This window comes from Cryptomeria japonica, chromosome 6 (genome assembly GCF_030272615.1).
Source record: "Cryptomeria japonica chromosome 6, Sugi_1.0, whole genome shotgun sequence".
Classification (NCBI taxonomy): Eukaryota; Viridiplantae; Streptophyta; class Pinopsida; order Cupressales; family Cupressaceae; genus Cryptomeria; species Cryptomeria japonica.
The window spans coordinates 206,852,483-206,875,235 of NC_081410.1; the positions used below are offsets into that span (position 1 = coordinate 206,852,483).

The window sequence follows — 22,753 nt, forward strand, 5'->3', positions numbered from 1 at the left end:
ACGGACGGAGGGAAACCTGCTGCCTGAGCAATACCAATCTCCATCATTCGCCTGGGCTTACCATATGCGTTTGGAGAGTATACCGTGTTCCTGAAATCCTGAATGTCTATGTGGCCCAAATCAGTGTCACCTATGTTCTCCCATATGCTCTGGACCTTCGATTCCCTAACTCCTCCCTTTTGGTATTGGTACTTCATTTTCTCGCCTCTGCGAGGAATGTCAATTTTGGACACCCGAGATGTTCCGGTTGCACCAAGTGTCTTTGAGGATTCTACTACCGTTCTAGGCATTTATCCTACACAACCAAACACGGATTACGAGACGAGATGAAGGAAGCAAATGGGTTAGCCAAAACAGAGGACGATGTTAGCGCATAAAACCGATGATCAAATCGAATTCGAAAAAACATGATGCTTTGATAAAAGAGCTTGATTAATTGGAAATGAAACGCTACTTGAAACAGGAAATTAAGTTGGCTATGTTTAAAATTTGCTACTTGGAGCGGGCTCCAAAAAGTGCCACGTCCGACCAATTACGACGGTACAAGAAAATGTTCGATTTTGCAGCTCAGGGCTTGAGTGTTTTAATGATTGCCAATTTTTGCACTTGGAGAAGAGTTTTGCCCAAGTTCAGTTTTTTTGAGATATTCAAAATTTCTCTAAGTCTGAATTTTAGTTCAACGGTCAATTTTCCTGGCAGGTTTTGCTTTTGCGCTATGTTTAATGCTTTGCTTGATATCTTTTAAAAAGAAAATTATGATCTACAAAATTTCACCATCTGATTAATTCTCCATCATCTGTTTTAAACATTATGACCAATTTTGCACAATTAAAGACTTAAAGGAGAGAATCGAATCTTACCTGGCAAATTGCCCAATCGATGAATGAACTTCGGTCGAAAACAACCCTCTACAAATTGCAATTCTTGAAATTTTGGAGACTTAAGGCTATTTTGCAAAGTGCAACGCCTTTCGCGACTTTGGACAACAAGGGTTTTACAAACTTTGAAAGATCAATGCCGCCTTTCCATTCTTCCTAACTTACGTTTTTGCTTAAGAGGGCTTTTGAAAAAATGTTTGATAGCTTCGCGATTTTGGATGCTGGGCGATTTTAGGGCTAAAAGGATGAAATGTAAACCTCGCAATTTCCTGTGCTCTACGATTTTCGGGATGAAGAGACCAAATGCAAACTTGGTAAATGACTTATGACGCCTATCCCTATTTAGCAATTTTATGACGTTTGGTGATTTTTCGGGCTGAAAACCCTACTTTGCGAACTTGTTAATAACGCCTTTTACTATGACTCGCGATTTTCACTGTTTGTCCAATTTTCGGGCTGGAGGGAGCAAATGTAAATCTCATTCAAGCTAAAAATGCCCTTTATAACTCGCACGATTTTCTCTTCTACACCATCTTTGTGTTGCGCGATTCTCCTGGCTCGGCGATTTTCAGGCTTGGGGGATAAAATGCAAACTTTTATTTAAAACGCCTTTATCAGTTTTCGCGATTTTAACCCCCTTCAGGCAATTTTCGGGGTAAAATGACCTTTTGAAAACTTCACGATTTTACCCCCTAACTCACGACTTTTGGCTAGGGCGATTTTTTGCAAAATGTTTCAGTTATCCGATTTTCACTTAACTTGCGATTTTCGGGGCTTAGGGGAGTTTTGAAAAGTTTTTAAAAGTGAAACGCCCTTTCTATTTGCAATTTCGGGCTAGAAGGCCCTTTTGAAAAGTTTTTTAGTTCAAACACTTTTCATGATGTTCGGGTAAAAAGCTCCTTGCAAAATGTTTTAAGTGACACCTTACCTCATGACATTTTGCGATTTTCACCTTTTAGGCGATTTTCGGGGCAAAAGGGAGGCTTTAAAAGTTTTTAAAAGTGAAACGCCCTTTCGGACTTTTGGCATTTTCAGGCTCAAAGGCGATTTTGAAAAGCGTTTAAGTTTAACTTTTAACGCCTTTCCAACTGACTTGATTCTCTTCTTGATCATTTTCGAGGCGAAACCACCTTTGGAAAGTTTTCAAGTCTTAACTCTAAAGCACCTTTGGAAAGCTTATAAAAAGACACCCTATATGACTTGTTTAATTTCGGATTACTTGCCCATTTTCAAGCTGGGAGGACAAAATGCAAACGCTTAAAAATGACGCCTTTTACCACTTTCAGGGTTTCAGCCTGAAGGCATTTTTAGAAAAGTTTCAACATTAAAGCCAAATTTAGCCTAAAGGGCCATTTTGCAAACCCGTGGGCAACTGACATTCTCGCCCACTTAGTCGATTTTCTTGTGAATATTAGTCTCCCTAGGATTGATTTTGAATATTTAAAGTTTCGCGACTCTCTACAAATCCACCCCTTGGTCCTGCAACTCAAATTACCAGGCGCCTTTAAAACTTAATGGTTGCATAGTTCATGATTCATTCCCCTCATCTCGGAGGGGACCATTGCTGACCTCTTACGAACTCCTCAGGACTAAAGGAAACGGGCGGGCTTACTCTCCTGCAGGATCATTGCTTCACTACTATCAACTGAATCTCAAAATGGCAAATAAAAAACAAAATCCTACACCGGGTGGGACGAAGACTGGAAAAGAAACAAGGGGGACCCTGTCGGCGACAGGGAGCATGTGCAATGCACAACACTACGGCTTAAATCCAAGATGAATATTCCAGGTGTTGTTTGCTATGTCTGCCCAACACTTAATTCGACCATTCTTCCACTATGATTTCGCAGACATATAGCAATGGCAATGCCCTGTGTATGCAATATCAATTTGTTTTTTGATTCCCCAGACCCGATCTTTCACAAGTGTGGAAAATGATGCAAGAGATGGTGTACGTCCTCCAATGCCAAAAAGATCTCTAGATTTCTCCAGAAACTCAAACTTCAAGAAAACACAATTCCTAGGATGTCAAAATCTGCATTTAATGCTTTCATTTATAACTCTGATTGGGCTCATTTCCCATGACACCGTGAATGTGGGATAAATGAATGATATAATAAAAAATTATTATCCCCTTATGTCTCCACAAAGAAAGGGTACTTCTAATTTTTTCCCCTTTAACATTAGACTCACCATTAATTAATCACTCAAGTTAAATATTTAAATTTATCTTAGGAACTTTTGATTTATTGCCCAATTAATTAATGGCCCATTAAATTTGCAATCCAAGTGAAGAATTTAATGCACCAAAATATTGACAAACAAAATTGCATCAAGAATTATTAGTCACTGAGTTGCAGCTAACTTACTATAAATAGTAAGTATCTAGAAACCCTGCCAAAACACCTCTGATTGGCCTGAAACTGAAATTGCCTAGACCAAATCCTTCACCGATCTTTGTAAAGTCCTGGTTAGCCCTTAGGACCATGGCAAAACGGGCTAACAACAAATCGCCTCATGATTGCTCAAAAGGGGACATTACAAGGTGACACGTGGTGCTACATCAAATATTATTTATCTTACCTACCCTCATTTCTCATTGGTCAATGTAATAGTAGTTGGAACAAACCCTAATTAGGGTTTTATCTTGTAATCTTGGCCATTGATCTTGAATTAATTTTACCCATTCATTGTAATGAGAAGTCTATATAAGGCTCAATGCTCTCATTTGTAAAGGTTAATAGAATATTTAGCAGTAGAAGAGTAGAAGATAGTTAGTAGTTAGATCATTAGAAGTTAGAGTAGTAGGGTAGGAGAAGAAGAAATTGTTGCTAAGACTTGTAAATGAATATACTTTTTTCATTGAAGATATGGTGAAATGTGTTGTTTCAACAAGTTGCATGGTTTCCAATTCTCATTTGCTTTTATGTTGATTAGGTGAATGAAAGATTTTGTGGGAGATTAATGGTGAAATTCGTTTAGTCCATACCACTAGCTTCTTGTTGATTGTAAGTTTGCCTTGTGTGGTCAACTAGAATTGGAATTAAACTTGACTTCAATTATTGCTCATCCATTGGTATGCATTGCCTTGATGGTATTGATGTTGATGGTAGTAATTTGAACTTCTATAAATTTACCTTAGAAGATTGCACCAGCTTTATGGAGTTGTTCATTGATGTCAAAGCAAAGTCTAGTTGAGTCTCACCAAGTCATCCACTACATCCTACATTCTTAGGATTAGATTAGACTCTCTAAACCCTTTCCTTTTGATCTTTCTTTGTTAGATGAGTTAGTCCCATGTTTCAGCAACGTCTAAGTATTCAAAAATTCATGTACAACGTAAGTCCTCTAGTGATTCCAGCATTATCACATCAACCATTGAGCTTATCCACAAGTCAAGACCTAACATTTCGTAACCTCGGAGTTGTCTCATTTGATCGTGAAGCATAGCATTTGAGAGACTTTGTTCAAGAGAGGATAAGATACCTTGGTACTTTATTCTGTATTCGCATGTGCATAAAACACACATCAGCAGAACCCAGTAAGGCAAGAAATAATTTTTGTAGTCATATGATGGATGATGTCATCATTGTCATGTGTTCATGTAAACAAAAAATTGCAATTAAGTATCCCTTAGAATCAAACATTATGTGTTCTTTGCTCAAGTTCTTTTGAAGTTGAGGAAGTACTATTGATAGAAGAGGAATCTGATGTTATACAAGTATTGCATGTATTCTTTGAGGAGGATGAAGTCATAGAGATTCAGGCTGATGATGTGCCCAAGGTCTAGCTCTGTAGTTGCCATTGAATTTGTGGGTTTTAACTTTCAAGTGAATTGTAACTCATTTTTGGCTGGTATTTACTTTCACACATGGGTTTATATAGTTTAAATCTTATTTCCTCTCGCTTGTTCATAGTATTTGCTCTTCTTTTACACATTGTAAGTTAAGTGTTTGGCAAGTTCACGACACTTCCTTTCTTTCATTAATCCGTATGTTTATGACTAGTGTATTGTAATGTCCCCTTTTGTAAAATGGCCTAGTTTGCCCTAGATTACAATTCTCAACCAATAAGGGAGGGTTAGAGAGGGAATACCTTTATCTCTTTAATAGAAAAATCCAGAGTATTGCCTTGCCTTAATTATAATTGCAGATTCAATCTTTCCTTCTATGCTCTCTTCTTCAAGGACTGTTCGATGTGCATTACCAATTCATAGATATAGATATAGAGCCATTTACACAATCACTATGAATATCTAAACTTATTGAAACATAAACCTGTTCATTCTGTATTTGTGTTTATTATATTATGGATATGTAAATTCTGCATATTGTTCTATTATGTATTGATATTCATCATAAAAATATATATCGATGTCTACATATTAAAACTGTTATATTCATTTCACATGTGCACAGAACTTCATTAAATATTGATGCCACTTGCTGTAGCTGCTTCTTGAATAACCTGCCTGTAATACTGGTGTACTCCTTACGGTCTCTTCATTAATCAAGAACACGGATGTTACTGCCTGTAACTTAATGACAGTTCTGATCTGATCTGATCAATGGTGATCTCCCTAGATGTTTTGATTCCTTTCCTTTATATCTCTCAATGAAAGGGAGGGGTCACACCTCTTCATCGTGTATGCCCTTTGGCAAGAGACACACCCTTTCATCATTAGCACCCTTTGAAAGAGTGCAACTCGTAATTATTTCTACCCTTTGAAAGGGACACAACCTTTCATGATCAGATCTGTACTTCTTATTTCAATCAGATCTGCAATTCTGATTCCCAAATTATCCCCCTCAAATGAGGTTCTCTTCTCCCTTTTATATCTCATGTTTGAGGGACTCTCAACTTTTCATTTCATGTCTTTTGACCATTCATTAACTTAATTAAAAATTACTTATACTTATATATTTTAATTTTAATTTTTAAATTTATTATTATTTTTTACCATTAACTTGTATATCAAAGTGGGGACATTACATGTATGGAATATCCATCCTAGTTTACAGAGAAAAAATACAATATCCGTGACAGCAATTGATTTAAACCATGTGATTCTCTGCCAGACATAATATCAAAGGATATTATCTAGCTTAGATAAGCTAGAAGCACTAGGATTTGTTTCTCTCCTAAAAAATGTTTCTATAGATTAATAATTTAATAACATAAAAAATTGTTTATTGGTCTAATAATTTGGTTCTCTTTTAAATCTTCAACAAGATTCTCACCTAGTTTTTTATTTTAAGTAGTTTTTCCATAGTAGTTTTAACTTTTAAGTACTAAACTGGAAATTATAGGATGTATTGATTGCTTCTCATCTTTGACATTTTCCTATTAATTTCAGCACTCTTTCTTCCAAGATGGCCATACAAGTGACAAAATTGAGTTAAATGGGTTTCTCTCATAAACTGGTTTTGGCTGTAAAATTTGAACATTCAGATTCAAATTGAGCTCCTCAGGGAGACCACCTTCAGAGTCTTTAGAAATAAAAATCCTCATATCATAGTGCTTTCAGACTAAAAAACCAATAGAGCTTCCTGTTTTATTGCTAATCTACCTTGGGTTCCACTGTTGCATAGAAACAGATAAAGAATGGGAAAGTTAACCCGTTACAGAAATGAAAATTGCTTTCTCCTCAGTAGGGTGTAAATGTGACAATACAATATATGTTATAAACCATAAATTCCTAAACCTAAAAATTCAAAGATGATCAAATCCATACCACACCCAGATCGGAAAACATCCTATTATATGTTTTTCCATATCATTCTCCTTAAACCCTGAATCCAAAACCTGTGAAAACTGTTTCCATAAATCATGCAATAACTGTTGGAACATTTGCTGTGCTCTTAATAAGCTAACAGAAAAAGATGGAGCCATGGATCTCTCTCTCTCTCTCTGTCTAAACAGCCTCCATTCAATCATCAAAAAAGGGTTATTGTGTATTCCCCATGTGTGTCAGCTTTCTGATTATAACTTCTTGCACCTAGCTTGATAGCATTATTCAAAGGTCAGTTTGAATGTATTATTTTGTTACACCTGTATTTCATGTCACAAATATGTGGTATCAGTACGAAGCTTTCAAGGGCACTCAATTGTTTGCTACAGATTATACTGGATACTGATGAAACAATATATGGTGGGATAGGGCATCTTAAATCAGATGAAAGTAGACAAAGAACTTTGCGGAAAAGGTAAGCATTATTACCTTTTTTACTGAAAATTTCTTACGCGAATGTTCAATACTATCATTATAAACTGTATGATTAACATATGTTGTTTTAATTTGACAAAAATTTATGTCAGGGTTTCTTTCTAACTGTCTATGAGTGGGAAAAATATATTTAATTTTCAGGACCAGCAATTTTCTCAACACTCTTTGTCTGTTCTTGCCCAAGCAAACCGCTCAGGTATTACAAGCTTTATGCTAATGTTTTTATAGGAACATATGATTTAACATACAAGAAGAAACATGAATCTTCTTTAGAACCTAAAACGTATTATTGCTGTGTGTTGGTGCCAACAATATTGTACTTGTTACCACTGTAGGTCTACAAACTAGCTCGAATTCTCCGCATTTGAACATATAGATCAATTAACTGTTTAATGGTGAGTGCTTTCCTAAGATTTTGATTACACAGGTTGAGTTGATTTGTGCTAGTGATTTGTTATAATTCCTTGGTTCTGTGAAATATGTAAATTATACGAGTGAAAGATGAATCTTCATGATTAATGAGGGGAGGCATGTTTATCAGAGAGGGACTGGCTTGGAAATTAACATTTTGTATCATAGTAACATGTAATTACAAGCTGAAATGATGTATTTTTACAAATCGGCTATTTAGGTCTCAAGGCCAAAACTCTGCTTTTTACTATTACAATAAGATGGCTATCCAGATATATATATATATATATATATATATATCCACAATTTTTCTAGGGTTTGTACTTCTAGTAGAGCAATGTGCATTTTATTCACAGTGATCAATTTGAAACTTCTTGGTTGTTAATCACATAAACAATGTTTATGCTAATACCAGTCCATAGCAATCTAAGATTGTAGGATATAATCGATAATATCTTACCAAGAAAGGAAAATTGTATCTTAAGGGCAATAGCTAGCATCAGATAATGCCACGTTTACTCAACCTGTGGTTGCCATCATTTTTTAAGTCTGTCCACAACTAAATTATATGGCTAAATATATATAATGATTGTGTAACTACATTACCATAGATATTCTATTTGTTTAAGAGTCAATGTGAAGTTTATCATAAAAAAATTTAAAAAGCTAGGCTCTGAATCCAAATGCACATTCATGAATGCATAACATAATTCAGAAGTACTGCATAACCTCTATTGTTAGTACCAATTTTAGTAGATATTATTGCATTTATGATTTCTTAACTAGTTATTCTTCGATGTATCTGTCAGCAAATTGTAAGTCAGATTTTTTGTATCTGTCAGAAAAATTTAAGTCAGAATTTTTTGTGTTTATCAAATATTTATTTGTGATAAAATTAAAATATAAAAATTTTAATTAAAATATGTGAAAACAAAATTTTCAACGATGTGATTGGATAGGAATTTCACCTCTTATTCCAATCTTCGTGTAATTTAAAGTATTCAATAATTACCTTTGTACAATTTTAACCTTTAAATATTTGATTTGTACAACTAGTTGTAAAGCAAAAATAAATTATATCCTATGAAATGATCTTCCAAAATAAGAAAAGATAAATGAATGGTTAATACAGTCTCTTGCATAGTTTAAAAACTCGTGGACTCACGAGTCCATGGGAGCCACGAGTCAATTCGCCAAGGACACTCACGCGACCCAGAAAAACCATCAGGCAAGCTTTAAAAATGAGTTTTTTTTTCGTTTTTTTTGCTTTCATTTGGCGTAACTCCCCCCTTTTTTGACTTTTTTGGGGGTTAAGGGGTAACCCTAATTGGACGTGGGCCAATAGAAAAATAACACCCGACGCCTTTATAAACTAATAAAAGTATTTTTGGCCTCGCGGGGCGCTGCCCCTTGACCCCGCCCTGTATCGCGACGGGGAGCACGCAAGGGGCGCTGCCCCTTGACCCCAACTTGGGGGCATTGCCCCCAAACCCCCGTCAAAAAATATAGGGGGAAATTGCGCTGATGGAAGTAGGGAAAATTTAACCTCCGAGTCTGATTAGGCTCCATATAACAACATAATTAGCATTGAAGAAATCTTGGTATTATACATTTTAGAGTTGAAAGTTTGAAACTATGAGTATGAATGATGAAATTTCAAATATTGCACGTTTGTTGATCATATGACATGTGTAATGTTTCAATTATGACTCTCATGTTCTCTAAATGCATTAATTTCTTTACGTTTTTTTGTAAAACTACGGTTTTGGTTTTTGTCGAGTCTTTCGTGAGTCTTTCACGAGTCCGAGTCCGAGTCCAAATTTTTGGTTTGCCGAGTCCGTGGCGAGCCCAAGTTTTTGAACTTTGGTCTCTTGTACCCATGTCCCTTTAGCACATGATAGGGTTGCAAACAAGTTTTGTAAGAAGAAAAACTTTTAACTACAAGACTAAAAATAGTGTATGGGACAGTCAGCATCGTCATCTTTGACTTCTATATCTCAATTGTTTTCCTATTCAAGGTGATGATGAGCTCCCCCAACTTCTTGACAATCCCCTCACTAAATAAATTATACCAAGAATGATATGGAATTTTTCTTTGCCCCTATTCTTCATTGGATCTGCAATCACTGTGCCTTTTGTCCTAATTTTCTCTGTTGGTAAAGCTTTTACTCATGATTCTTGGTGGCTGCTAATATGGTAGCCAGTGAAATCCAAAGGACCCCCATATTTTGTCCTTTAAAGTTCTTGATCAAAATGAGACCTGCTCATCCAATTGTGCAAATGGTTGTTTGTTCTTGTTATCGATCGAGAGTTAGTGGCTGAAGATGTTCTTTATTTGACGAATCATTCTCTTGTTTGCAAATTTATGGGCTTATGGATCCCATTTTTAGAGATGTGGTTTAGAAACAATTCAGCTCTTGAAGGTGATCCGGAATCATCCTAGCAGCTAATGGATACTTTTTCATGATTTTTTCTTGGATGGATCAAAATAAGCTTTTTTAAGGGAGCCTTTATTTCCACAACCAGGCAGGTTTCTTTATCAAATCTTGTCACATGGGATTTGGCCCCATCAAGGAGTTGCCATCTGAAATTCTAGTTTGGATTCATTCCGAAGACTTCCAATGGAGTTTTGACCTCTTCAAATATTTTGCAATCAATAGTGGTGATCACTGGGAAACGACTTGGGCCTTTTTGCCAGACCATTGACAGAAAGATTGCTACTTCCGTTGGAGTTTATTTGAAATCAACATGAACGACCCATGCCTAAATCCCTAGAGATTAGATTGTGTAGCATGAGTTGGATTCAACTTATTGACTATGAAGGCCTTCCTTTTCAATGTTAGATATGCCATGAATATGGGCACTTGCAAAGCAACTGTCCAAAAATGGGAGCTAGATCTCCTTGTTCTCTCGAGGAGCAAATGTTGAACCCAAAGGTAAAAGGCAAAGCTCTAATGCAATTTGTGAGGTTAGATTCTAATAAATTCATTTTGGTCAAACCCCACTCAAAGGGAAAATTTGTTCATCATAACAAAGGCAATTCTAAAGCATTTTCTAGTAATAGATTTTATGTTCTTGAAAGCTCAAAGGAAGTTATTAATGCCTAGAGATGGATGTTTATATTTTTGGACAAGTTGAGCACTCTTATGATCCAAATGTTAACCCCCTTTCTCTTCCATCTTTAGATATGCAAAAGTCACTAAATGAAGGAGAAATTTCGCCCTCTAGTCTTCTTGAGTTACAGTATTCACAACAAGATAACCTTGAGCTTCATGCAGATTGGATGGGATCCTTTCCCGAGACAAATATCTAGCTAGAAATTAATGAGACATGTTTTATTGGAGGCAAGAGTCAAGGGAAAAGGAATCAAATAAAAATAAAATACTTTTGTTCTTGAACTACTATTAAAAGATATCAAGAAGAGAGGCATTGATAATTACCAAAAGTAGGAAGGGAAAAAGTCGACGAAAAAGTGAAGTTGATAGGCGAGTCCCTAGTGGAGTTTGGTGTCATCGAAACACTAGATACTCACTTTTTTAATCCTTCAAAAAGATTATGATTTCTTTGAATGCAAGGGATTTGATTAGCATCCTTAGACTAACAATTGCTTGAAATATTCTAATGGATTACTAGTCAATAATTATTTTTATCCAAGAAACAAATTTTTTAGTTGTAGATATGGCTAGTATCTCTTCAAGAATTTGGAAAGGTGGGCAATGTGTTAGCATGGGAGCTCAAAGATTTTTTGGAGGGATGGCTTGGTTTTGGAACCCTCTCAAGGTCACTCCTTCCTAGTAGGCTGGAAACTCAAATTCAATTTTCATCCATGTAGTTTGTTCTTTTGACTTTGGGAAGTTAATTTTGCTTACAAATGTGTATGCTTCGACCAATTTTCCAAGTAAAATTATGCTTTAGTGTTATATATTTTTAATCATTTCTATTATGCCTCCCCTTCCTTGGATTGTTGTTGTTGATTTTACTGCAATAACAAGTATAGATGAGAAAAGAGAAAGTGTTGTGCATCTTGGACTGTTCTCTGATATATTGAAAGATAATTATCTTTTCTCAACCTAGTGGATTTGAGGCCAAGGAATCGAAATTTTTACTTGGAATAATCATAGATGTGGGTTGGATTCCATTTTAGAGAGGTTGGATAGATTTTTGTCTCTAAATTTTTGGTTGGTAATAACTACACTTCATTCTTAGAGATCTTGGGGTGGAAAGGCTCTAATTGCCAACCCATTATTTTCTATTCCTTGGTACTCTCAACTCTAAAAGGATCCTCCTTTCAAATTCCAATTGATATGGCTTTGAGATCCTGACTTGTATAATCTTATGGAAGGGTGGTGGTTGAAGGGAAGCCTACTTTTGGACAGCAATGTACTCCTTCAAACAACTTCACTTTGTCAAGTTTAAGCTTAAGAATTGAAATTAGTATTCATTTGGAAATATCTTTCAAATTGAAAGTTTAAGAAAAGCTAGAGAGGGTTACTTTTCAAATCAAACATGCAAGTATGATAGAGGAACTTCTACGAGAAATATTTTTAATTGTAAAAGAACTCTCAGAATAGGAGCTTGGCAGGAGAACTAAAAACAACAATCTCGAATTTATTGGCTTTGGGAAGGTGTTGAGATGCATCTTTTGTTCATAACTCAATAAAGGAGAATAGAAGTAGCAACGATTTAGCTTTTCTCACTTCTACTCATAGGGATCATCTTACTTCCTTTCAAGATATCTCCAATGAAGCAATCTAGTACTTTTCTTCTTTATTCTCTAAACAAATTCCTCTGGATGAGGTCAATAAGGGAATCATTCTTGAGTTTATTCTCTCCCTAGTTTCAGAAGACATGAGCAAGCATTTCTTAGATCCAATTTCAATTGGAGGATCAAGGTTTTTCTTCTTCAAAATGAATAGAGGTAGACTCCTAGACTTGATGGTTTGCCAATAGAATCTTTTCAAGCATTTTGGAAAAATGTAAAAAATGATTTCTTAGTAATGATTCAAGAGTCCCAAAATAATAAAAGGATGCTAATAGCCCTTAATTTAACCTATTTTGCTTTAGTTCCCAAAAAGGAAGGTTCTTGTTCTATGGACTCATTTCGTCTCATTGCTTTGTGCAATGTGACCTATAAGATCATCACCATGATCATTGCAAATCAATTGAAGAAGTGTCTAGCCTCCCCAATTTCTCCAAAGCAATGAGGTTTTATGAAAGGTCGCCAAATTTTGGATGTTATGGTTGGGACAATTGAAGCTATTCATTTCATGTCAATTTAAAGGAAAAGGGCGTGTTCGTTATGCTAGACATGTCTAAGTCTTATGATAGAGTTAGTTGAACTTTTTTTGGTGGGAACTTATAGGCTTTTGGCTTTTGTTCAAATTGGATTGAATAAGTTATGAGCTATGTATCTTCGACCTCCTTTTCTATGTTGATCAATGGTATTCCTCTAGCTCTCTTTCTAGCTTCAAGAGGACTCGGACAAGGTGATCCTTTATCTCCTTGTTTGTTTATCTTAATTGCAAAAGGCTTAGAGAGTAAAAGCACAAATTTATAACACTTTTGGTCAAATAAATATTTTTTGGTGAAATGATTTCACCCTAAAGAGTTTCACTTGACACCATGTAGTGTATATGTGGCATGTACAATTTCGAGCAAAACACTTTAATTTGAAACTGTAGACACATAAATTTGCCCACTAATTAAATGAATATTTAATATTTGTTTAATACACTAATATTCATCTATTAATTAAATTTACATTTAATTAATTCACCTTAGCCTATTCTTCTATTCTAGTTAAATAAATTTCATAAATTTATTTAATTGCTAACTATAGTCCAAATTATTAAATTAATTAACAAATTTATTTAATTCCCCTTTCCACTCATTCAAATAAATTAAACATTTATTTAATAATTTGCAACCAAATCCCTATTTAAATAAATCAATATTTACTTAAAACTCCCCATCCACTTGCATTCTCCTACAAATGCAAGTTGCACAATTTAGTTGAAATAAATGAATTTTATTTTAATTAAAATTCCCTTTATCCTCACCCACTTGCTCGTTAATCTCCTCGATTCTTCTAACCTCCTTCTAGATTCTTCTAAGCCCTTCTAAATTAGTCCAATCCCTCTTCTAATCATTTGCACAATCCTAAACCAAAATTAACCCCCAACCCATCATCTCAACCATTTAAGACTCTTACAGAGTCATAAATACTTTGCTTCTTCAACACACTAACCCACATTGGTCTTGACCCTTTAGTCAAGGCTTAACCATAGGTAAACCTTGCACAAAATTTTACCCATTGGGTAATAACTTTACCTTTGGTTAATAGCTTTATCTTATAACCCCAACCATGGAGGGTAACCCTCATGTCATCTCAAGCATTAAATGTTTCTTTTCTCTCCTCTCAAGCCTTCTCATGTTGACAATTGTCACCATTTCATTGGTGAACATTGTAAACATGGATGGAGAATGATGCAATCCTAGCCCTTCACAAACCAGATCAATCTTGACCCATTCCATTATTTTGCCTATAAATAGAACTTCATTTCTCAAGCATGGGAGGAAGCATTAGAGCATTGTTACTATACTTTCATTAGCATAGACACTTAGGCTTTCTCATAGCATTACTCTTTTGCATTAGCATAGCATTAGTGTTTCATTTTCAACCATCTTGAATCTCCATTTGGCATCCATGGTTAGTGCTAAAAACTAAGAGCTACACTCATTTGGGTCTTGGAGAGGAGAAGAACAAGGGAGAGCTATCAAGCAAAATGGGAGCATCTTAAGGAGTTTTCTTCTCTCTTTTGTTTTGTTTATGCTTCATTTGTATGCTTAATCTTTTTTGATGTGCATCTTAGAGGTTTTTAATTCATTTGTTTTAGTTTTGGTTGAAAATTAACATATTGACATTTGAACTTTGTTTCTGACTATGTCCCCTTTTCCATGCATCAAAAACTATAAAATACTTTTTTTCATTGAAATTTTGAATTGTGATCAAAGTTGCATGTACTTGGTTTTGAGCAAAACCCTTTTAGTCAAAATCATTTAGGTCGAAACCCTTTTGATTGAAACTGTTTATGCAGTTGCCTATGTGACAACTTAACCCCTCTTTTGAGGGAAATTCAAAAAAAAAATTCTCTAAATTTCTCCAACTTGGAGAACTTTCATGAAAAGTTTAAAATACCTTTTTATAGAGCTCAAAGTTTAGAAGTTATATTTTTTTTATGTTTTGATTAGTTTTAATATTTTTTTTTTTTTAAATATTGCAAGTAGCTTCTTATAATCCAAAATGAGGTTGATTAGAAATTTTAAAAATATATTACAAAATATTTTTAAAAAATGAAAAATATATGGTGCATTAGAGGAGAGAATCTTCTCCAAAAGGATATAATTTGTTTTTTTGTTGGAAGTGAAAAAATTTAGATGAAAGTTGACATCACATTAAAACTATGACTTACTGAAGTTTGACTTTAAAACTTTATCATAAGAAAAATATTCATAAATTTTATAAAAAAAAAGATTATGCACTAGATATTGAAGTTATCTATTTGGGAAAAAATCAGAGAAAAATAAAATTGTTTTTTTTTTTTTGACATTTCATTGAGCTCATTTTTTTCAAATTTTCAGCAATTAAAATGTCGCTCTTAAATTTATTAAAAAATTATCAAACCAATTTTAAATCTAAAAAAAACATTACAAGCATAAACTTCATCAAGAGTTCTACATTTCATTAGTTTGCATCATTTTGAAATTCAAAACATAAATGCTACTTTTATATAGTCAAAGTTGAAAATTTATGTTTGTGTTGGTCATTTCCTTTATAAAAGTGTGACACGAGTTTATAATTTTACTCTAGGCCGATTGATTAAATAGTTTTAGAAACTATGTCTTATTCAAGGTTGGGTTTGAGCAAGGAATTAAGCTTTGAATCTAAATGCCTTTAGTTAGTGGATGACACATCTTTGATGGGTTTAGCCAATATTGAAGAAGCACTCTATTTCAAAAGAGTGTTAGATATTTACTTATCAACATCAAGTCAACTAATCAATTAAAGTATGTCTCTAAATATTTCCTTTTTCAACACTTTGGAGGTTATTCAACATAGAATTGTGTTGTGTATATTCTTCATTTTCAAACAAGGACTTTACCTTTTGAATATGTAGGAATCCTTTTTGTTTTTGCAAGATGTCTAAGAAGAGACCATTGGAAGAAAAATCTTGACAAGTTTCATTTGAGAGTTAGTTATTGGACCTTTCAACTAGTTGTCATTTGCTAGTTGATTGACTCTCTTGAATTAATGTGCCCTTCATTCTCAACCTATCTATAAATTTCTAATCTTATCTACTCCTAAATGTTTTCTCAAGGAATTTGATGCTCTCAAAAATTCTAATGGAAAATCAATGATGGAGTTTAGCGAATTGGGATTAGGTTTGCAATCCAATGGATGGTGGTGGTCGTTGCTTTAGTAATTCAAAGCTTAAATTTCCAAGCTTTGGTTGTCAAACTATATTGGAGATGGTGCAAAAACCCAAGTAAAAAATGGGTGAAGATTCTTAATACCAAAAATTTGGGAGTTGTTGGTGAAGATAGTTCAAGAATGGAGGTGACACTTGGGAAATGATCCTTAATCTAGAATATTGTAAAGAAGGGGGCTTCACTTGTAAAAGGGGACTTTTTTGGATAATTAACAAAGGAATCAATGCCTTGTTTTAAAATGATTAACATATGCAACATTCATAAGTTAACATTCTTGCCTCTCTTCAGCTTAAGCATGTTGTGTATGTTTCCTTACCTTCATTATAAGTGTATGTTTTATGGATTTCTCTCATGTATATGCTATGTTAACATGTTTCTAAGTGTGACTTGCGGGAAACCTTCTCCCCTTTGACATTCAGCAAATTCTAACCTCCAAATATGTGTTTGGGGTCATTCATGCAACTAAAGTTTGTGCATCTCTATGGTATTTCGGTTGATTTTTTGTGTTATTTCAAGGTGGGGAGAGGAAGATCTCTTATCTTCGTGTGTCACCTCCTTTCATTTTAGCATTTCCTTCTTCCCTTTTCCTCCACGAGTGGTTAGGATAGGTTTATAAGTAGAATTTGGGGTGTTGAGTTGGTTCAACACCTGGACTTGGATTGAGAAGGAAGTTAGCCTTCTCTAGAGATTCAACCCCTTTGCACAAGGTCCCACACTTTGGGGTTGTTTCCATGTTTCACGAGGTTGCTAAGTTGATAGCTCAGCAAGGATGCAAATTTTTGTGACAACAATTCCTATAGAGGCTTGGTTTGAGTTGTTCAAAAATTAGTGGTGTTGGTAGAGGGAGTGAGGGTTCATTGTGTTTCATCTTTTCTTCTTATTTGGGTATTCACTCGAATAATTTTATGGAAGCTTCAACAATTTTTAAAGCTATGGAAATAGCCTATGCTAAGGGATGGAGGAACATTGTTTGTGAAACTAACTCCATGATCCTTGTCTCTTTGATTAATAAAAGGAACTTCTAGGAAGCTACATGGAAATCGAGTGTGGTTCTTAAGAAAATTCTTTGCTCAAGCATACTTTTTTATTCTATTCTTTCTTGCATATTCCCAAAGAGTGTAATAAGATGGTTGATTATCTAGCTAAATGTGCCTTTGAATGATATTGCAATTGGAATGCCACTAATTGGGATGACTTGGACCATGACAAAGTCCACCAAGTTCTCAAAACTATTCATGATGATCAATAATTGTATAGTTAAATGGTTGGCTTGGAGATGGAGAGGTATCAAAAGGCCCTTTGTTGTCATTGCACAGGTTTTATTTGTTGGTTCTGCAAGATTCCTTGATGTATCCTCCTTTTGCATTTGATGGTGATGACTATCATTTGGAAATCATGTTGTTGCCTTTGTATTTAAGTTTTCCTAAATAAAATTATAGCTTTCCCCCAAAAAATAAATTCTTTGTATTTCTTTAATTTTGTTTAATATTTGCTACTAAATGTAATGTTAAGTAAAAAGCTAATGAACTCTAACTACCCCTTAATTTTGTTCGACATTCCTTGACATGCATTCCCCCATATATTCAATTTTCAACCTTCAAATACAATTAAAATTTTTGAATGTGTTATTGTACATGCAAAAAAATGTCTTTCCAATTTTTTATATTAATAAAAGATTCTATGGATGTATTTATATTTTTTTTTGGTATGTGTTTTTTTTGTTTTTGACAAAAGGCAAGAATCCTATATAAATATTTTAATATTATGAAAATAAATACAAAGTAACATATGCTTGATGCCATAATTCTTCACTACATTCTCAATTTGATAAAAAAATGCTATACTAGATTGACTGTGTTACAGCATCAATTTATAACCTATTACTATTCCCAATACAAATTGAGAAATCTAGACCATAACATAAATATTGCTATCGATTTATTTTACTTTATTTATTATTATTTTATTTACCCAAGAATAATTTTATAGTTTTAGTTTTTTTAAATTATGTATGCCAGTGTCATGTGTCTTATTGTCCACTATAATTAGCCTAATAATATTTCTCAATTAAAAAAAAAAAGCAATAAATTTTTCAATAAAAAAAAAAAACTTTTAAATAAATAAAAATAATTTTTTAAATAATTCTAAAGTAAAATAAAATAATTCTTTAAGTAAATAAAATAGTTCTATTTTGTTAATTTTTTCTAATAGATGTATTTAAATCTAACTAGTATTAATGTTTTTACAATACATGGATCACTACTAGATAAATGTACATGAATTTGTTTTGGAAAAATCAAATAGTTATAGAATAACTATGTAGTGGTGAGATGAGAGTATTTTTTATATAGGTAAATTAAAAATATATATATACAAAATAACTGTTAAGTAAATAAAATAAAATAATTATTAAAGAATGTTAAATTAAAATAAAATAACTATAACTCTCCTTAAAGGAGATGGGAAGGTTGATCTCTTCAAGATCCAAGGAAAGAGGTCCATTGGAGTGCCTCTATACAAAATGGATAAAAGTTAATTTTGACGGTGCATCCAAAGACAACCTAAGCCTGAACAGAAGGAGAACATCAAAGTGGGGAGATCAAAACATCTTGGACAAACAACAAACAACGTTGTGGCACTGTTAGGATTACAAATGGGACTGGAGATTGCGGCAAAACGAATACACCTAGAAGGCGATTCACTAGTCACAATCAATGCCATGAGACTGAATTATACTCCCAATTGCAAATTGCATTGCTGGCTAAGACCCATCAAAGAACTGATTGGCAAATTCGCAGAGTTTAAAATAAGTCGTGTATATTGGGAAGGAAATGAAGTGGCAAACAAGTTGGCCAAAACAGTTGTGGATAGAATGAATGACAAGTGTGTGGGTGGGAATATGGCAATGGGATGTTATCATAAATATGTATGAATGTCGCCATCCCAACACAATATGCTCGAGAGTGCAAATGCACAAGGATCATTTTCCAATGGAGACGATTATTATTCATTGATATGTGAGATTGCAAATAACTACATGGCACACGTTGAGGTTATGTAAGCAAGAAATTGGTAGTTGAGGGACACACATCACTAAAAAATGAGATGTAAAGGACAGGCAAGGACTACACCAAGCTGATCGAATCATGTCAAGCATTTATATCTTGGACATGATTTGGTGTTGGAAGACAAAGTCTGACCTGGAGACGGATTGTCCATAATTGATGACGATATAGCAGGCTTGGAAAGGAAGTATGCGGAACAGCTTGCTGTGAGTTTCCCAAAGTGGGAAATAGATTTGGAAAGATTATCCTAGATAGCCAAAGCAATATGATGATGAGTCACGAATTCTTATGGGCAGCAATGCAGGCGTCATTTTGGAATGCCATTTTTTATAGGGGAAGAGCACCAATAGATAACATAGTTTCAATAACCGTCATCTTATTGTCATGTTGACCTTCCAATAGTCGTTATAGTGAAAACACCATTAATAAATTTGTTTTGTATCAATAGCCGATCATTTTTTGTAATTTTTTGTTCATAATTGGCTCATTTGTGCACCACTATTGGCTCATTTGTGCACCACTATTGGAACATTTGTGCACCACTATTGGGACATTTGTCAACAAGTACTAGCAATTTTGAGTTGACGGTTACTGGAACATCTTTAGTTAAGTACCAGGCGACACTTTGAAATGTGTATTTTTTTACCTTTGTGCGCATAATTGATTCTACATCGTGTATCGTTACTACCCAGAAACCAGATCAATAGCTATAAATAGTTAAGTTGCATACAAAGACAACTAAAAAATCAAAATCAAAATCTAATATATACCATTTAAGATCTGTGGGTGTGCGAAGTTAGCTATGACGGCTGCTGGTGCTCTTCCCCTAAGTGACAAGTAGAGATAATGGACAAACTGGTATTGCTTGAACCAACCAAACTGTAGATGTCATTCTTAGGGGAGGTGTTCGATAAGAGGTTGGCAGTCATGCTTTCTTCAGGCCATCCTCTAGTTTCACATGCAATAAAGGCCATTTTGGGGAATTCCTCATGGCCTATCACTGCCATCAGGTTAACACAAATGTGAGTGCAATGTTTTTGGTTGTTGTGTTGTATATGGGTGTGTCGAAGGCTAGAGCTAAGGTGTTGTGTCAGAAGCTATTCAAGCATTGCAATGCTGCAAAACTACTTCATGAAGGACTACATGAAAGAGAATGGTTTGTTGGTTGAGAATGAGCTAGAGTTGAACAATGGCCTGAACTTTGGGATTTCCATCTAAGGAGAGGAGTGGTTGCAAAATGATGGTTGCGACCCTGTGGAGATGGCAAACAATGTTGCCCATGATGTGTGCAGACCAAATTGTCTTGTGGTGGTCGAAGCCCTTGCAACCAAAAGGCTAAGGATGGAGGAGAAGGATTAGATTCGATTTGTGTTGTCTCTTATTTGTTTTGTCCAATGCTAGATCAATACTGTAATAGATATTAGGAAGATGTCTAGTCACCATTTTGGTTGGAGTGACTATTGAAGAAAATATATGGTGTAAGTCTCCAATTTCGTACTATGGAGACCAATATAGGGGATATTTATTGGTACTAATACTTGGGTTGTGAATACAAAGTAAGGTGAATAGTATAGATAAATGTTGAATAAAGAAGAAATATATTGTATATTTTCTTTCAACAATGTATGGGTGTTGTTCCTTAGAAGTGATTTAACAATTAATTAAATAAATAAATAAAATATTTTATAAATATTTTCAATAAATAAAATAAAATAACTCTTAATTAAATAAAAATAGCAATTGAAATATAAATAGATTAAATAATAAAATAGTTCTTAAATATTTATAATGTAGAATAAAACAACTCAATATTGTTGTCTAGATGTATTTAATATATGCATAGTAGATTATACACATTATTTTGATTACATTAAAACAATGAATAACTTATATTGAGGAGACAAATTCAAAATATAGATGATAAACTAGCATCTTAGAAGCTAGAATTTTATTTATAATGATTATTAAAAATATACTAACATTTTCTGTACAATATAACAAGTACAATTTAAAAGAACACATGGAAGACGAATCCAAATTATATACATGTTTGGTGACTTTGAATTGCAACCAACTCTTATAATAAACTAGGATAATATAATCGAAGAAATTAATTTTTAGAGACATTGTAGGCCAAGTTGTCGAATAATTAATTTGCAAAGGTGGAGGAATAGGTAGTGTCTTGGTTGGAGTTCTAATTTTGGTACACATGTTGTCAATTGGTTTTGTGTCCCCTATGGACCTTTATATTTTGGTTGTTATGACAATTATTGTTGTTTGGAAATCTCTTTGTAAATGATCTCTAAATAAATGAATTTTTTGTCAAAAAAAAAAATCAATCTACAAAGATAAAAGTTCTTCTCACAAATACAAAAAACTAAGTTCTACCACACTATCCTACCCTCCCTATATTTTATTTATCCTCCATATTATAGTGTGATATGTTGACATATTATTATAATAATCAATTATTTAATTATATTATTATTGAATATACCTATCATCCAAATTATATGATAATTTTTTTACCAAACTTAATATTTATTTTTGTGAAAAATATCAGCTTTTAATTAGATATTGTTTAAAAAATAATTTTTAATATTCTTATTAACTAAATGACAATGGTTTTGAGATTCTTATTGATTGAGAAGTTGATTCTATTATTACAAGCTTTGCCTTTTAATAGAATATTATAAGGAACAAGTATAGGTACATATGCATGGGATAACGTGTATTACATCTTGTTTCCAAATTTATCACTTGCTTCAAAAGGAACTCCCTACGACATAATTGGACCCAATTTCCACACATTAAAAAAATAAATGTATGATACAAATTACAAATATATCTTGCCTTTTCTAATTACTAAACCCACAACTTTTTTTGTTCTTGCATTAATATGTGTCATTTTAAAAATTAATAAAGTTTGTTTTAAATATTAGACTGTAAGAGTGTAAATAGAAAGAGGGAATTTTAAAATATTGTTAAATAAATATAAATAATTTTATTAATATTTTATTATTAGTATTAATATTAATATTTATAAAATAATAATATAATCAATAATAAAAATTAATTATATTGAGTTTATATTATAGTATGATTAGTATAAAAAAAAATTGTTGAAGGAAAAGAAGGTTTTAAAGGAATTTTTAATTTTTTTTAGAATAAAAGACATTCAACACAGTTGAAAAACAACAACAAAAATGATACTGTGAAATAATAGTTAAATTATCGCAAGCTAGAAGCAACAAACAACACATACAAATGCAATCAAGCTATCAACAAAACAACTTAAGGATGCCCAACTATGTCACCTCTAGACTCTTACTTGGGTGTGGGGAGCACAAGAATATTTAGGATGGCCCCTTTTCCTTTTTTGGACTATCTTTCAAAAAATATAATCCTCCAAAGATGTGAATCGAGGGGAGAGTGGAGAACAATCATCCTCAGCTCCCACCAATGATGAAATAGGAACAATATTCTTACCCCCAACATCCAATAAAGCATGATCTATAGATTTGACCCTTGGCATCAAAGGGTCTAAAGATGGATTGGTTAAAACAAGGCCCGTAGAAGATATCCTATCAAAAATCTCAAAAGTCATCATGACCCTTGGGGCCAAGTTCTCCTTCAATGCCTCATCTGATAATTAGTAAAATCACCAACCGTCAAACGTTCAA

At 33.7% G+C, this 22,753-nt stretch overlaps 1 protein-coding gene across 5 annotated transcripts in view; it reads left to right on the top strand.

Annotated features, from left to right (window-relative positions):
- LOC131069836 (1,4-alpha-glucan-branching enzyme 3, chloroplastic/amyloplastic) overlaps positions 1-7,829 on the top strand; it is a 296,891-nt gene extending 289,062 nt beyond the window's left edge. For all 5 annotated transcript variants that reach the window (XR_009112229.2, XR_009112228.2, XM_058005412.2 and 2 more), the window contains 3 exons: positions 6,999-7,084; positions 7,246-7,300; positions 7,440-7,829. Coding sequence is in view for 3 of the 5 variants with exons in the window: in XM_058005412.2 (XP_057861395.2) it covers positions 6,999-7,084; positions 7,246-7,300; positions 7,440-7,472 (174 nt within the window). In the remaining 2 variants the exon portion in view is untranslated. The remainder of the gene's footprint in view (positions 1-6,998; positions 7,085-7,245; positions 7,301-7,439) is intronic.
- The last annotated feature ends 14,924 nt before the right edge of the window (positions 7,830-22,753 follow it).